This window comes from Oncorhynchus clarkii, chromosome 18 (genome assembly GCF_045791955.1).
Source record: "Oncorhynchus clarkii lewisi isolate Uvic-CL-2024 chromosome 18, UVic_Ocla_1.0, whole genome shotgun sequence".
Taxonomy (NCBI): Eukaryota; Metazoa; Chordata; class Actinopteri; order Salmoniformes; family Salmonidae; genus Oncorhynchus; species Oncorhynchus clarkii.
In genome coordinates this window covers 19,213,625-19,230,505 of record NC_092164.1, presented here as the reverse complement: position 1 = coordinate 19,230,505, position 16,881 = coordinate 19,213,625, and the positions used below count along the sequence as shown (strand labels likewise).

Below are 16,881 nucleotides of genomic sequence, written 5' to 3'. Positions count from 1 at the left end.
GCAGGGGAATTCACTTTGAGTACTGAGTACATTGGATGACGTGAGAATTGGATGAGTTTAAAAAGCACAAACTTATGATAGTTGTTATTATTTTGTGTAAAAACAAACATATTCAGAGATGTCATTATCTGCTTAAATCTACTCAATGGGTTATTCTGCTATACTGTCCTCTTTTCCATTTCTCTATCACTTCATATTCTGACTGCAACTACCACTGTCCTTCTTTCCATCAATCATAAAACCATAGATTGATCTGGATTATAACCAGTTTCAATGGGCACCGGTAAACCAGTCCTCCTCAGCAGCAGCTAGCTATGAAAGTTTGTCCACTGTGAAACAGTCATCCAGGGCTTCAGCAGCAACGAGCTATGAAACCTCATCCACTATGAGGACAGGGGTTGTCTCTTCATCTACCGCTGCCTCAGCCTCGTCCAATATCAGGACAGGGGCTGTCTCTTCCTCTACCCCTGCCTTAGCCTCATCCAATATGAGGACAGGGGTTGTCTCTTCATCTACCGCTGCCTCAGTCTCATCCAATATCAGGACAGGGGCTGTCTCTTCCTCTACCCCTGCCTTAGCCTCATCCAATATGAGGACATTGGCTGTCTCTTCCTCTACCGCTGCCTCAGCCTCATCCAATATCAGGACAATAGCTGTCTCTTCCTCTACCGCTGCCTCAGCCTCATCCATGGATTATGAAACCATGGAGCACTTCCCTCCTCCACCCACTGAACTACTGCCCCAGGAGGTCCCCGAGTGCTGTGACTCTCTCCCGCCTCAGGAGCAGGCTGGCCAACAGAGATACATCTTCAACAAAGAGCAGTACTCCAAGCAGAGGAACCTCAATGAGCTGAAGCGCCTGTACAAGCACATGCACCCAGAGGTTCGGAGGACGATGGAGAAGGATTACTTCACCGACGTCACGGAGATCGAGCAGTCACAGCTGGATAGTGAAGATGAGATGACCGGGGAAGTCCAGCAGGCTTGCTATGTGTTTGAGAACAGTGGTGGGGATGAATGTATGAGCCCTGAGGGAGATTACCTGGAGTGGGATGAGATCCTTAAAGGGGAGGTGCAGTCCATGCGCTGGATGTTTGAGAATAAGCCGCTGGATACCATTAAAGATGACACCCCAGATGAGGATGATGAAGTGAAGAACATTGCTGAGCAGGAAATCATTGCAGGAAGTGATGTCAAATACACAGCATGGATGTTTGAGACCCAGCCCATGGATGCGCTGCGTGCAGACACCCCAGAATCCACTGTACAGACAGGGAAATTGACCGAGCTAGCGAGAGGAGATGTACGAACAGCCACCTATCTTTTCGAGACCCAGCCACTGGATTGTCTGAATAAATTCTACCAGGAGGATGAGCAAGCCTTGGAGGTTGTCTTCACTAAAGATATCACAGGAGGGGACGTGAAAACGGCCAGGTATCTGTTTGAAACTCAACACTTGGATTCCCTCAGCCACACAGAGACCATTGAGGAGAGCCACTTCTTGAACCTGAAGTCAGAGCTTGAGGAGATCAAAGGGGAAGTGAAGACAACCACACGGATGTTTGAGACCCAGCCCATGTGTGTCATCAGGGGCGACTCTGGAAATATACTGGAGATCACCGCCATCCGCAGGGAGGAGATGGAGAAAGGAGACGTGAAGACCTCCCGCTGGCTCTTTGAGACACAGCCTCTGGACATGATCAACAAAGACCCTGCCAAGGTGAAGCTGATCTGTGGAGTCTCCATGGAGGACAACTCCCAGGGAGGCGTGAACCGGGGGAGGTGGCTGTTCGAGACAAAGACACTGGACTCCATTAAAGACGAGGAATGGCAAAGCATCAGGCAAAAGGAGGAGATTATTGGAGCTGATGTGCGGAAGCACTGCTTGGTTTTCGAGACACAGCAGATGGATACTCTGAAAGACAATGCCAATGCCAGACCTTTACCCTCAGAGGAGATTGTAGGAGGTGATGTGCGATCAGCAAAACATCTGTTTGAGACAGTGCCAATAGAGAACCTGAAGGATCTGGCTGAAGTAGGGAAACTTCAGAAGATGGTTGCGTCCGAGGAGGAGAAGGGTGATGTTAGACATCAGAAGTGGGTTTTTGAAAGTCAACCACTTGAAAACATAAGGGAGGAGAAGAAGGAAATGACACGCACTATAAACCTTGAAGAACTTGATAAGGGCGACGTCACAAATCACAAGGAAAGATTTGAAACCTTGGATTTAAGCAGATGTGAGGGGGCACAGAGAATCCAAGTTGAAGGTGTTACCAGTGGGTCTGTGAAATCAAACAAAGTTATTTTTGAATCCACCCCGATGTATGCCATGCAAGACAGCGAGGGACACTACCACGAGGTGAAAACCGTGCGACGTGAGGAGATAGTAAAAGGAGATGTTCGCAGCTGCAGGTGGATGTTTGAAACACATCCTATCGATGAGTTTGAGGAAAGTATCAATAAATTCCAGATTATAAAAGGTATATCAAAGGAGGAGATTGAATCGGGCGATGTCAAGACTGCCAAGTGGTTATTTGAAACTCAACCCCTCGATGGTATTAAACATTTTAGCAACACTGAAGAAGATGAAACTAAGACAAAGGAGAGTGTTGAAATTGAGAAGGGTGATGTGAAAACCTGCAGGTGGCTGTTCGAGACTCAACCAATGGATAATCTGTATGAGAAAGCAGATAAGGTGAGGAATGAGACTGAGGTTGAGGAGGTCAACAAAGGGGACGTCAAAACATGCACATGGCTCTTTGAGACTCAGAACCTCGATAACATCTGTGACCATTCCGAGTCCGAATCGGAGACCGTTCTCAAAACCTGCACTGTCAAACAAGAGGACGTCCAAGGCAAAGATGTGCATCACGCTCGCTTCCTCTTTGAGACAGAGAACCTGGAGAACCTCACAGGGGAGGAGAGTGGTGCCTTCAGGAGAGTGACTAAGATTGATGTCCAGTCTGGAGATGTGTCTAGGATGAAGTTTCTCTTCCAGAATAGGTCTTCAGACATCATGACCTCAACCTCAGCTGAAACAATGCATAAGCTAAAGACCCTTACGGCGGAGGAAATTCAGAAAGGAAATGTAGTGAACAACATGTGGCTTTTTGAAAACCAACCTATAGACACTATCTGTGAGGTTACAGAGGGAGCCAAGGACACTCGCACCGTAACCGATGTGCTGGGAGGAAACGTTGGTCAAGGACGCTTCGTTTTTGAGACTTACTCTCTCGATAAAATCCAAGAGGAGTCCACCGAGACTGAGATGTCAAAACTCCAGGGCATCATCAGGGACGATATAGAGAAAGGGGATGTGAAAAGCTACACCATGATGTTTGAAAATCAGCCACTGTATGCAATCTGTGACAAAGAGGGCCACTACCATGAAGTTACCACTATGACAAAGGAAGAAATCATGAGCGGAGATGTGGTGGGGGCACGGTGGTTATTTGAGACAAAACCTCTGGATTCAATAAGGGACACAGACGACGTCTATGTCATCAAATCTGTCACTGAGGAGGACGTCCAGAAAGGTGATGTCAGCACGGCCAGGTGGAGGTTCGAAACACAACCTCTTGATGAAATCGCTGAGGACATGAAAGTGTTGACTAAAACAGTTGAAGATATCCAGGGTGGTGATGTGAAGACAAACAAACACCTTTTTGAGACAGATGAACTGTCCCAGAAGTATGTTAGAACTGTTAGCGTGAGTGAGATCCAAAAAGGGGACGTCAGGACTGCCTCGTGGATGTTTGAAACACACAGCATAGATAAGATCCATGGCGAGGGCTCAGAATATGATGAAATGGAGACCGTGACAAAAGAAGAAGTGATGAAAGGAGATGTCAAGCAGTCTGTGTGGCTCTTTGAAAAACAGCCGCTTGACAGCATTAAAGAGTCAGACGGAACAGAGACTGTTGTCACCCGGGAGGAGATCCCACAAGCAGATGTAAAGACAACAACATGGCTTTTTGAAACCACTCCTTTAACCAAATTTAATGAGAACAGTGTAGAAAGAACTGAAATAATGGGGAAGAGCATCAAAGAGACCCTTGAAGAGCTGTATTGTCAGAAAATGGTTGACTCACAAGGGATTCTCATTGAGACGGATGAGATAGGAGATGTCAGAATGGCAAAATATAGACTCTTGAACCAAGATGCTCCAGAAATCCAGAAGGAGGAGGTGATCAGAGGGGATCTGAACAATATCATGATGAACCTCCTAAACAGACGAGAAATGACAGAGAAAGGGATAGTCATAGACCAGGACGAGAGAGGCAACATCAACACAACAGTAAAACAGCTATTCAACCAAGAAAAGGGATTCAATGTTGAGAAGGAGGAAATCCTCAGAGGCGACATTCAAGAGGCCATCAACAACCTACTGAAGGAGGAGGGCTCCTCAAAACGTGGAATTCTGATTCAAGAAGATGAAAAGGGAGATGTGCGAATGACTATATACTCCCTCCTCAATAAGGAAGACGGTGGTGGCATTGAGAAGGAGGATATCATCAAAGGCAATGTCAGTAGGACCCTTCACAGTCTCTTGTCCAACCCAGGGTCAGAGGAATCTAAAAGGATAAGGGTGGAAGACACAGAGAGGGGTAACGTTAGCTTTTACTCCACCTGTATTGAATCTGGGGCACTGGATTACCTCAAACAACTCCAGTTTGAACCTAATGAGGAACAAGAACAGGCGCAGAAGGAACGTATCATTGGCGGCGACGTTATGGAAACCAAAATGACACTAAGGAAGAATCAACAGCAGATTGAACGCACAGTAGCTGAGGACGATATTGTCCCTGGTGATGTCAACAACACAGTGAAGGTGTTCATGATGGAACCTGCTCTCTTGCTGGACAACCTGCAGAAAGAGGAAATTGTCAAGGGAGATCTGAGGGCGGCCCTGGACTCACTGACCAAAACTATTAGCAAGAGAGTCGTGATAGAGAAAGAGGAAGTGGTGAAAGGGGACCTGCACACCACTCTGAGGTCTTTGGAGGAGGCTCAAAACCAAGCCAAGGAAATGGAAAAGCCAGAAATTGTCCGAGGTGATATTCGAGGAGCCCTCCAATCATTAGAGAAGTCGGCGACCACCAAGACTGAGGTAATTGTTGAGGATTTAGTGCCCGGCGATATCAAAGGCACCTTGAAATCACTAGAAGAGGCTAAGCAGGCAGTGAAAGAGATGGAAAAGGAGGAGATTGTAAAGGGAGACATTCATATTGCGCTGAAGGGTTTGCATGAGGCCTCGAGTGAAAAAAAGCTTTACCAGCACCAAGTGAGTGAACAGGGGGACGTGAGAGGCACAATACAGCTGTTACTAGAACCATCCACATCCCCCCGAATGCAACGCAGGGGAAGCACTGAGGGAGATGTGAAGACCTCCATAAAATGCCTATACGAAGGGCAGGGGCAGGACCAGGATGAGGAGCAATCACAGATGGAGAAGGAGGAGGTGATAAAGGGAGATGTTAAAGGAGCCATAAAGAATCTGATGCAGAGAAAAGAATATTCAAATCGGAAAGTACGAAAGTATCCTCCCAGGAAAGCTCCTAGAGCTCATGTGAAAAATCCATTACCCACACAGCAAGTGATGGACCATGAATACTCAGATGTGGCTAAGAATGAGAACGTCACAGTCAATCTAGCTCCTGCTGTGAAAAACCTGTCTCAGAGTCAGAGCAGTAAATCACAGGACACCACACAAAAGCACACTGAGACATACACCGAGAACAAATCAGTGAAGAGTAGCAAGACCCTCACCCAAGAGGAACACTCTATGACAACACAGGTACAAACAGTAAATATTTTGGAGGACTCACAGCAGGAACATGTAAAAGAACAGACTGAAGTTAAAGAACAGACACAGAGTGTAAAACAGAAAATGCAACCCCCTCCTAAGCACATGATCATAAAGAAGAAAAACCTGACCAATCAGATGACCGATAATACATCAATTAATCAGATGGCAGAGATTAAAGCAGCCAATCAGAGGACTGTGAATAAAGCAGCCAATCAGATGACTGAGAATAAAGCAGGCAATCAGATGATTGTGAATAAATCAGCCAATCACATGACTGAGAATAAAGCAGCCAATCAGATGATTGTAAATAAATCAGCCAATCACATGAGTGAGAATAAAGCATCCAATCAGATGAGTGTGAATAAATCAGCCAATCATATAACTGAGAATAAAGCAGGCAATCAGATGATTGTGAATAAATCAGCCTCAGACATAAATGTGACGAAAGAAACACAGAGAGAAACACAAGTCTCAGACATGAACGTGACAACACAGGTCAAAACAGTCAATATGTCTGAGTCCTCACAGCAGACACATGTTAAAAAACAGGCTGTGAAACAGAGAATACCACCACCCCCTAAACCCATCTTCATAAAGAAGAAAAACATGACCAATCAGATGACTGACAATACATCAACGAATCAGATAACTGAGAATGAAGCAGCCTCAGACATACACGTGATGAAAGAAACACAAAGCACATCTCAAACTAATATTGTTTCAAAGCAAACACAGGAAACAAAAACAATGAAACGGTTGCAAACAACCGTGACAGAACATAAGACCGTTTCACAAAAACACAACGTCAAAAATCTGAATACAAATTTCCGGAACCTGGACGTGAAGAGAAAAGGTATGATAAAGAAAGGGACGCCTGAGATTAATTTCCCTCCTCCTCCCACGTCCCCGCCTCCACCCTCTGAGTCTGAGATGTCTCTTCCTCCCCCGCCCTCACCAGTGGCAGGCAGCCCAATGTCCCTGTCATGCCATAGCCCAATGTTTCCCACATCCCGTCCCCTGATTATGAGACAGGACAGTGACCTTCCGCCTCCACCTCCTCCACCCCCAGCAGAATGCGGGGAGCCTGACTTTTTCCCTTCTCCGCCACCCCCACCCTCCGAGGCAGGGCAAGACTTTCTTCCTCCACCGCCCTCACAGCAAGAGCTAAACTCAATGCCACACCAAGTGCCTACACCACCACCTGGAAAGCCATTTAAAGCTAGGCCTTTATTCAAAATCCCAAAATCTGAGCCACCCAAGAAACCAATACTGGTCAAACCAAAATGGCAGAAAAAGCAAGCAGTACCACCACCGCCTCCTCCACCTCCTCAGCCAATGACAGTTCAGACAGAACATAAAGAGGAAGCAGTAGTCAAGGAAGTCAAGAGTGAAATCGGTTGTAAACAGGTGGAAACTACAAATACTACCAACACACAGGTTCAATCTGATTTTACAGTGTCCATGACTAAAATCACTTCACCAATACCAGTGGCAAAACCACCACAGGAAGAGTTGCCACGACCACCTAAAAAGGTATTCATCCCTCCAATCAAAATACCCCCACCTGCAGAGCCTGTCCCAGTTGCAAAACCTAAACCGTATGCCAGTAAATTCAAAACCCCACTGATGCTTGCAGAGGAAAGGTATCGTGTGCAGAGAGAGGAGGCTGAGAGAAACAAGTCACAAGACACAACTCCCGCCACTTCACGAGTCACATCTCCCACCTCTCCTCCAACTAGTATGATGCAAATGATGGGCTCAACCAATGTTGCAAGTGAACAACACTCAGTTGCACACAAAACAGAGCAGTCAAAAGTGACCTCAGAGGTAACACAGGCTGAGGAAACTCAGTTTAAAAGCAAAGTATGCATTTCATCACAAGAGCCGCCCATGAAGAAAGCTCCATCACATATCCCCCTGAGCAAACCTTTGATCTCAGTGGGGGAAAATACATCAACATCTGGATCTGGAAACATTTCCTCAAATAAGAAACATATTACCACTGATCAGTCCTCTATGGTCTCTTCTGGGAAAGAACTCGCCTCATCTGTTGCCTCCAGAAAACATCAGGCTGTTTCCACTGGCGAGCATCAGTCTGTTTCAGTCCCTGCTGCTCACCCTCACCATGAGTCCCACATTAAAGTCCATTCTGGCGCTAATGTGATTTCATCCTCAGTAGCTGAGCAGCAGAGTGGTATGAATGCTAGCTCACGGTCTATCATCTCCACTCAGAGCATTGTCCAGGAAAATGTACATCTTCAATCCCAATCCGCCGTCACATACGAAGCAGCGGAGGAAAATAATACTGACGCCTTTCTCACACAGAAAGTTAAAAAAAATTCATCTCAGCCCACCAAAATCAAAATTCCAAAAGTGACACCAAATTTCAAGGTGAGAACTGTGAAGTTGCCGACAGAGAAGAAGGAGGAGAAAAGCGAGGTGGTGGAAAAAGAGCAACGAGCAGTGACGGGTATGGAGACTATTTCTAAGAGTGAGACCAGAGTAGTTCAGGAGAGCACGCAGACGGCCACCAGTAGCTCAGCAAAAAATGAAGTAAAGGTGGCGACGAATGTGATACAGGAGAAAGCTGAGGAGGTTGAAAAAACTGCAGCTGCCAAGGAAACAAAGCTGGAGATCCAAAGGACGACAAAGGCAAAGCAGAAAGGCATTAAAGTCCCTTTTCCCAAAGAGCCAAAGCTAGTTCCTATGCCAGTAGCTCAAGCTCCAGGGCACTGCCACATATCTGTCTCCCATAGTCAACAGAGCATGCAGGAACAGCACATTCAGAAGCAGGAGCAAGTGATTGTTAATGAGAGAGTAGTTCAACAGAGCTTCCAGAAACAGGAACAGCAGGTTCGCACACAGAAGCAGCAGGTCGAGTCTTTCCAACAACAAGGAGAAGTAAGCAAAATGCAGCAGCATCAAGAGAGGTCGAAGGCAGAGTCTACGGCTGTCTCCGTGAACATTGCAGGGAAGGCAGCAGCACAGACAGAAGCAGCTCAATCAATGGCGGAAAGCTCAGCTCAATCAGTGGAGAGCAAAGATTCAGAGAAATGTGTAATGGTACAGAAGCTGCTATTTAACATTAAGCAGCTTCATCCAGGGAAAATGGATTCAAACTCAGTGAGGACAATACTTAGTGAGGTCCCTGTCTGGTTGATGAGGTCGGAGGAAAAGCGTGATTTAACACAGGTTGCTGTTCAGCAGAATAAGAAGAAGCTCACAGAGATCATTTTCCACGTGAGAAACCTAGCACAAGCAAAACTTGTAAACTTAGAAGGACAAATGGCAGCCATGGCAAAACAGGATAGAGAACCGGCACCTGCATCATCACCTGCACCACCACCTGCACCAGCATCTGAAAATAAAGGATTTGGAGGAGCAACAGCCAAGATATCTAAAACAAGCATTGGCTCATCAAGAGTCGAAACCCATAAGAAAGTGGTTGAGGAGAAGAAGATCTCTCATGAGAGCAAAAAGCCGGAGCTGACTGAAGTAAAAGGTCCTGATCCCAGAGTTCCCTCTCCTATGCTTGCAACGCGAACACCTTCACCTACCTTCATCAGCATTGAATCAGTGAGGAGAACAGACTCACCCCTCATGGTGACCCCCTCACCTCCTCCGTCATACAGGTCTGGTGCCACCCCAACCCCACCACCTCCCCCTCCCCGCACCCCTACCTCTCGGTTCTGTAGGGCCACACCCTCTCCCACCTTGAGCAGCTCAGAGAAGCTAGCCAAGTTGAAGGACACCACTGCAAAGCTCTCTAGGGGCATGACCCCTCCCACACCCATGCCTGAGTTTCTGACCACAGAGCAAGCCTCTGACAGAGAGGATTCCCCAGCGCTGATTGAACCTGAGATCCACATGCAGACACAGGAGATGGAGACTGGGACGACGACTCCGGATGTGGCTGATATGGTTGACTCCATGATGACTGTCAGAGACAAGAAGTTCTTCTTTGAGGAAGCTCAGAAGGCAGAGGTGAGCAGGACATACATGCGGAAGGACCCCATTGAAATCCCGGAGCGCCTGGGTCCAGAGGATCTAGAGGAAGTTCCTGAGGGTGTGAATATAGACATAATGAAAGAGGATCTCCCTAGGCTTGACCTGTCAAAGCTGGTTAATCAATTTGAATCACCACAACCAAAGCTGTTCATCAGAAAAGATCCCATGATCATCACAGATAGACTGGGAAGTGACACTGAAGATCCAGAGGCAGACCCCAAAACGCCAAAAACTGATGAAACACCTGCCTTCAACATCAAGGCCATCAAGAATGCCTTTGACTTGGGTGATCATAATGCTCTCAAAGAAGTGAGAGAGAAACAAGAGGAGAGAGAGAGGAGAGAATCAGAGTCTGCCGAACCGACGGGGCATTCCGAAACAAAGTCCGTCACTGGGGAGTTCTCTGGCATGGATGAATTTGGCAACATAACAAGCGGGGTGAGGAGCGAGACCAGCATGCACTCTGAGAGCCACATGTCCCGTCCCCTCCCTCCCTCCTATGCCGACGTGGTGAAAGGGACGGTTGAAGAGATGGCAGTTCCTGTGAAGGCCGCCACAGAGGACGTACTGAAGAGCTTCAACCAGTCCTGGGCCGAAACAGAGAGTGTGTTCCAGAATCTGGGATTCAGTGTCTCAGAACAGAGGACATCACAGATCGTAACACACCAGCAGGAGACTGTCGTGACGGGTAAACCAACGTGTGGAGCATGAGGGGAGACTAATAGAGAGTGATGGTGTGTTTAACATATTTTTGTGTGAGAGTAAAAAATATTAACAGTGCCTTCAAATTCAGCATTAACGTTTTGCATCTGCACTGTTTTTAATTATGCATTTCCCCTTTGTTGTTCTTCTTCTTTATTCTTATCTGACAGACACTAACACTTCTAAAGCATAATGAATCTAATGGGTACTGGCAGTCTGTTTAGAATGCATTAAAACACAGCAAGAGCGTGCCTCATGATATGCTTGTCTACGGGGGGGGGGGTTGTTTTGTTGATGCCTAAGATACTGTATAGAGCTATTTTTGCAAAAAGGAGCGATGGGAAGTTATGGATTAATGTTTTCATGCTTGTGTGAGGATGTGGTTGCATATTTCTAATTATAAACTGGGTGGTTCGAGCCCTGAATGCTGATTGGCTAATACCTATGGTACATCAGACAGTATACCAAGGGTATGACAAAACATTTATTTTAACTGCTCTAATTACGTTGGTAACCAGTTTATAATAGCAATAAGGCACCTCAGGGTTTGTAATATATGGCCAATATACCACGGGTAAGGGCTGTGTCCAGGCACTCTACGTTGTGTCATGCTTAAGAACAGCCCTTAGCCGTGGTATATTGGCCATATACCACACCTCCTCAGGCCTTATTGCTTAAGTATACACTACTGTTCAAAAGTTTGGGGTCAATTAGAAATGTCCTTGTTTTTAAAAGAAAAGCAAATGTTTTGTCCATTCAAATAACATCCTTTTTTAAATTTAACTAGGCAAGTCAGTTAATAACAAATTCTTATTTTCAAAGACGGCCTAAGAACAGTAGGTTAACTGGGCAGAACAACAGATTTTTACCTTGTCAGCTCGGGATTCGAGTCCAACACTCTAACCACTAGGCTACCTTCCGCCCCGAAATTGATCGGAAACAGACATTGCAGACATTGTTAATGTTGTAAATGACTATTGTAGCTGGAAACGGCAGATTGTTTTATGGAATATCTACATAGGCACGTTGCGTTAGCTAATCCACGTTTATCATTTTAAAGGGCTAATTGATCATTAGAAACCTCTTTTGCAATCATGTTAGCACAGCTGAAAACTGTTGGTCTGATTAAAGAAGCAATACAACTGGCCTTCTTTAGACTAGTTGAGTATTTTGAGCATCAGTGTTTGTGGGTTAGATTACAGGCTCAAAACAAAGAACTTTCTTCTGAAACTCATCAGTCTATTCTTGTTCTGAGAAATGAAGGCTATTCCATGCGAGAAATTGCCAAGAAACTGAAGATCTTGTACAACGCTGTGTACTACTCCCTTCAGAGAACAGCGCAAACTGTCTCTAACCAGAATAGAAAGAAGAGTGGGAGGCCCCGGTGCACAACTGAGCAAGAGGACAAGTACATTAGAGTGTCTAGTTTGAGAAACAGATGCCTCACAAGTCCTGAACTGGCAGCTTCATTAAATAGTACCTAAGCTACAGGACTGTAGCTAAGCTACAGGACTGTTTTGCTAAGCTACAGGACTGTTTTGCTAGCACAGACTGGAATATGTTCTGGGATTCCTCTGATGGCATTGAGGAGTACACCACATCAGTCATTGGCTTCATCAATTAGTGCATCGATGACGTCGTCCCCACAGTGACCGTACGTACATACCCCAAACAGAAGCCATGGATTACAGGCAGCATCCGCACTGAGCTAAAGGCTAGGCCTGCTGCTTTCAAGAAGCGGGACTCTAACCTGGAAGCTTATAAGTAATCCAGCTATGTCCTCTGACGAACCATCAAACAGGCAAAGCGTTAATACAGGACTAAGATTGATTCGTACTACACCGGCTCTGACACTTGTTAGATGTGGCAGGGCTTGCAAACCATTACAGACTACAAAGGGAAGCACAGCCGAGAGCTTGCCAGTGACACAAGCCTACCAGACGAGCTAAACTACTTCTATGCTCGCTTCGAGGCAAATAACACTGACACATGCATGAGAGCACCAGCTGTTCCTGAAGACTGTGTAATCACGCTCTCCGCTCTCTCTTGTTACTTTTATCTCTTATTCTTATCCATATTTTTTGAAACTGCATTGTTGGTTACGGGCTCGTTGGTAAGCATTTCAATGTAAGGGTGACCTGTTGTATTCGACCCATGTGACTAATACAATTTGATTTGATTTGATTTTGATTAACATCAGTACAAACGCCATCTTTATGAGGCCTGCTTAGCTTACCTCTGTAACATCTGTATGTTGGTGTGTGTTATGTCTGTCTTGGTTAAGTCACATTTGGCAATGCAGCCTACTATACAGTACATAGGGAGATGCTCCCGAGTGGCGCAGTGGTCTAAGGCACTGCATCTCAGTGCTCGAGGCGTCACTACAGACCCGGGTTAGGGGAGGGTTTAGCCGGGGTAGGCCGTCATTGTAAAATAATACTTTTTTCCTAACTGATTTGCCTCGTTAAATTTTTTTTAAATGGTAGACTACTGTATGTCACCTTTTCTAAACCCTTTATAGATTATGGAATGAACTACACAGATTTGTGAAGCATCTGTGTAGTGCTTAGCAAGATGTTATTGTATACAGTGAGGGAAATCAGTATTTGATCCCCTGCTGATTTTGTATGTTTGCCCACTGACAAAGAAATGATCGGTCTATAATTTTAATGGACTGATCATTTCTTTGTCAGTGTGCAAACAAACAAAATCAGCATGGGATCAAATACTCTTTTCCCTCACTGTATATGCTACATAAAGCCTTCACAATTTGTAGTTTGTTTAAAGTGAGAACCCTTTTTTCATTTATTTCATACATTATTCACAGTCCAGTAGGTTTACTGATAATAACTCATTATTAACTAATAGTGTTGATATGTTAGTGTTAACTCATTTTGCTTTGTTGTCACTTTTGTTTTTACTGAACAGGTAAATAAAAGAATGACCTAACACTATCTTTCTCTTGCAGAAGATTCGAGTTCCAGAGTCCGAACTGTGCACGGTGTGTCGGAAGAGGGTGTATCCGATGGAGTGTCTGGTCGCAGACAAACACAATTTCCATAAAAGCTGCTTCCGCTGTGAACACTGCAGTGGCAAACTAAGGTAAACCACAAACCTCGACTTATAACCCGTACGTACAAATAATAACAACTATCTTATTTCAAATGTTGTCTGAATACTGTAGCAACAACATTTTGTCTTTCGCAGCCTTGGCAACTACGCCTCTCTCCATGGACGAATGTACTGCAAGCCCCACTTCAAACAACTGTTCAAGTCAAAAGGAAATTATGACGAAGGATTCGGACAGAAGCCTCACAAAGACCTTTGGAGTGCTAAAAATCAAGAGTATTCCATTGAAAATGAAAAGACTAAGCTAAAATCCCCGTCCCCTGAAAAACTAGATTCCAGAAATTCCACAGCCAGGAGCAGTGTCAGTTCGACGAAGATAGAGGTACCACCTCCACAGGAAAAGGAAGTGAGCAAATCACAGGATGAAAACAAAAAGCCCACAAGTAAGATTGCGGTTGTATGGCCCCCTCAAAATGATTCTCCCAAGAAAGTGTTCATGGTAGAGGACGAGGTGAAGCTGGTTAAACCCTCATGGCCCCCCCAGGATAGCTCTCCACAGACTGACACCGATGCCCATAAAAACCAGATCAATGAACCTTCATTAAACAACAGCCCTACTATAAAAACACAAAATTGTCCTCAAGAAACTGCATGGGAATGTGCCGTTGTAACTGTAGAAACTCCAGCAGAGAAGAAGGCTTTGACAACTCCTGTAGACCTAGTAGAGGTACCAGAGAGTACTCCCACCCATGAACCCCCAAGAGACGGTGGCATAGAGGTAGCTGGGAAAGTGGAACCCGATGTGGAAGTGACACGTGAGGTGAACGAGGAAGGAGCTGTGGAAAGTGGGAATGTGACAGAGAAAGATGAAAAGGAAAGTGGAGAGAAGGTAGAGGATGTGAGAGTAAATGGGCATAGCGGGGAGGCTGAGGCAGAGAACTCTTATGAAGAGGAGAAGGAGAAAATGGAGATAGTAAATGGCAGTGAGGAGGATAAGGTCAAGGTCACAATGATAGATGGTGAGGCATCAGGTGAGCCAGCAGTAAATGCGAACTCCAACAACAACAATAACGGACAATTATTATTTGACCATGAACCAATGTTCAAAATGCTTGATGACTACAAAACGGAAGAAAGAGATGTAATACTTCAGTCCACAGAACCAGCTGCTGCCGAAAGCGATTTTAAGGAGGGCATATTCGGGGATGAAGAACTAAAATGGATGCCAACCGACGTTCTAGACATGGCGCAGAGGGAGGACAATTTTGTGCCAATGGGTGCCAAATGTATGGAGGCCACAGACGACAGTCTAGGTAAACATGTCTTCACAGAGGCGACTCAAAGTACATTTTCTTTTGAAGGGGAACCAAAGATGAGCACCTCTAGCTTCCTGGAGGACATTTTTGCTGGTCTGGATAACAGTTCCATCCTCCTGTCTGATTTCAAGTCTGACCTCTTCAGTGAGTCTGTCAGTGAGAGGCCCTTGGTGTCATCTCTGGACGACCTTTTGGATTTTGGAATGGAGTCAAGAGGAAACACAGATAAACCCAAAGACGGGTGGAAAGGGGATGAACAGCTTGACAGCTTTGCTATGAAGGATGTCTGTGCACAGGGGATAAGCAACATGCTGTGGAAAGATGATTATGACTCGCTGTCAGTGGAGGAACAAATCAAGAGGAACAGATATTATGACGAGGACGACAGTGACAACTCCTAAATCTGATAACATTTAATCCATGATTCTATCACTTAATTAGTCAATTCTGTCCTCATACAATCCCTAATTTCATTTCTGTCCGTGGAGAGATGAATCAAGCTAATATCACAACTTCCCTATAACTATTTTGTACTGTGTTTTAGCAATGATATCGATGCTCTTTATTACAATATATAGATTTGATCTTGCTGTTTAAAAGCACCTGGTGTGCAGTTAAAAAAAGATTATAAAGGGATTTTCTGTTCCATGTTTTTCTGTATACATTGCTTCTGATATTTTAAAACCATCAAAACAGAACAGATTCATATTTTTCAAGACATTCATTATACTTTCTTGCTACAGTATAAGGGTTTTCGATTTGATTGGTTTGTTGGAAAGAATGCCTGTGAGGTTTAATCTTCCGAGTCTGATTAAAGATTATTTACTTTTCCTATTCTATTGTTTCTACATTAGTAATGTAGTTATTAATAATAAAGACTTGACATGTTTCTGGTACACGACTTTTTAATCAGTGGGGGAAGAGAAACTAAGGTAAACATTGTGTGTAGAGGTGTAGTTTGGTCTACAGTCTGTATGGTTGGCCAGCTGTGATCTCTTAAATTAGAGCCATATTTATTTCCATTGAGGGAGCCAGAGGGTTGTAGGAGGAATACAGATTTTAAAATGTACAGTGCCTTCAGAAAGAATTCATACCCCTTGATTTATTCCACATTTTGTTGTATTACAGCCTGAATTCAATATATATATATTTTTTCTCACTCATCTACACGCACTACCCCATAATGACAAAGTGAAAACATGTTTTTTAGACATTTTTGCTAATTTATTGAACATGAAATACCGAAATATCTCATTTACAGAAGTATTCATACCCCTGAGTCAATAAATGTTAGAATCACCTTTGGCAGCGATTACAACTGTGAGTATTTTTGGGTAAGTCTCTAAGAGCTTTGTACACCTGGATTGTACAATATTTTCCCATTATTCTTTTATAATTCTTCAAGCTCTATCAAGTTGATTGCTGATCATTGCTAGACCAGCCATTTTCAAGTCTCGTCATAGATTTTCAAGACGATTTAAGTCAAAACTGTAACTTGGCCATTCAGGAACATTCAATGACATCTTGGTAAGCAACTCCAGTGTAGATTTGGACTTGGGTTTTTAGGTTATTGTCCTGCTGAAAGGTGAATTTGTCTCCCAGTGTCTGTTGGAAAGCAGATTGAACCAGTTTTTTCTCTAAGATTTTGCCTGAGCTTATTCTGTTTCTTTGTATCCTAAAAAGCTATTTAGTCCTTGCATATGACAAGCATACCCATTACATGATGCAGCCACCAGCATGCTAGCATGCTTGAAAACATGAAGAGTGGTACTCAGTGATGTGTTGTGTTGGATTTGCCCCAAACATAGCACTTTGTATTCAGGACAAAAACATTTCTTTGCCACATTACTTATGTGCCTTGTTGCAAACAGGATGCATGTTTTGGAATATTTTATTCTATACAGGCTTCCTTCTTTTCACTCTGTCATTTAGGTTAGTATTGTGGAGTAAATACAATGTTGTTGATCCATCCTCAGT

At 44.5% G+C, this 16,881-nt stretch overlaps 1 protein-coding gene across 8 annotated transcripts in view; it reads left to right on the top strand.

The window, feature by feature from the left end:
• LOC139373165 (xin actin-binding repeat-containing protein 2-like) overlaps positions 1-15,792 on the top strand; it is a 54,862-nt gene extending 39,070 nt beyond the window's left edge. For all 8 annotated transcript variants that reach the window (XM_071113318.1, XM_071113320.1, XM_071113319.1 and 5 more), the window contains 3 exons: positions 248-10,505; positions 13,488-13,621; positions 13,727-15,792. In XM_071113318.1, the coding sequence (XP_070969419.1) occupies positions 248-10,505; positions 13,488-13,582 (10,353 nt within the window). In that variant the 3' untranslated portion in view covers positions 13,583-13,621; positions 13,727-15,792. The remainder of the gene's footprint in view (positions 1-247; positions 10,506-13,487; positions 13,622-13,726) is intronic.
• The last annotated feature ends 1,089 nt before the right edge of the window (positions 15,793-16,881 follow it).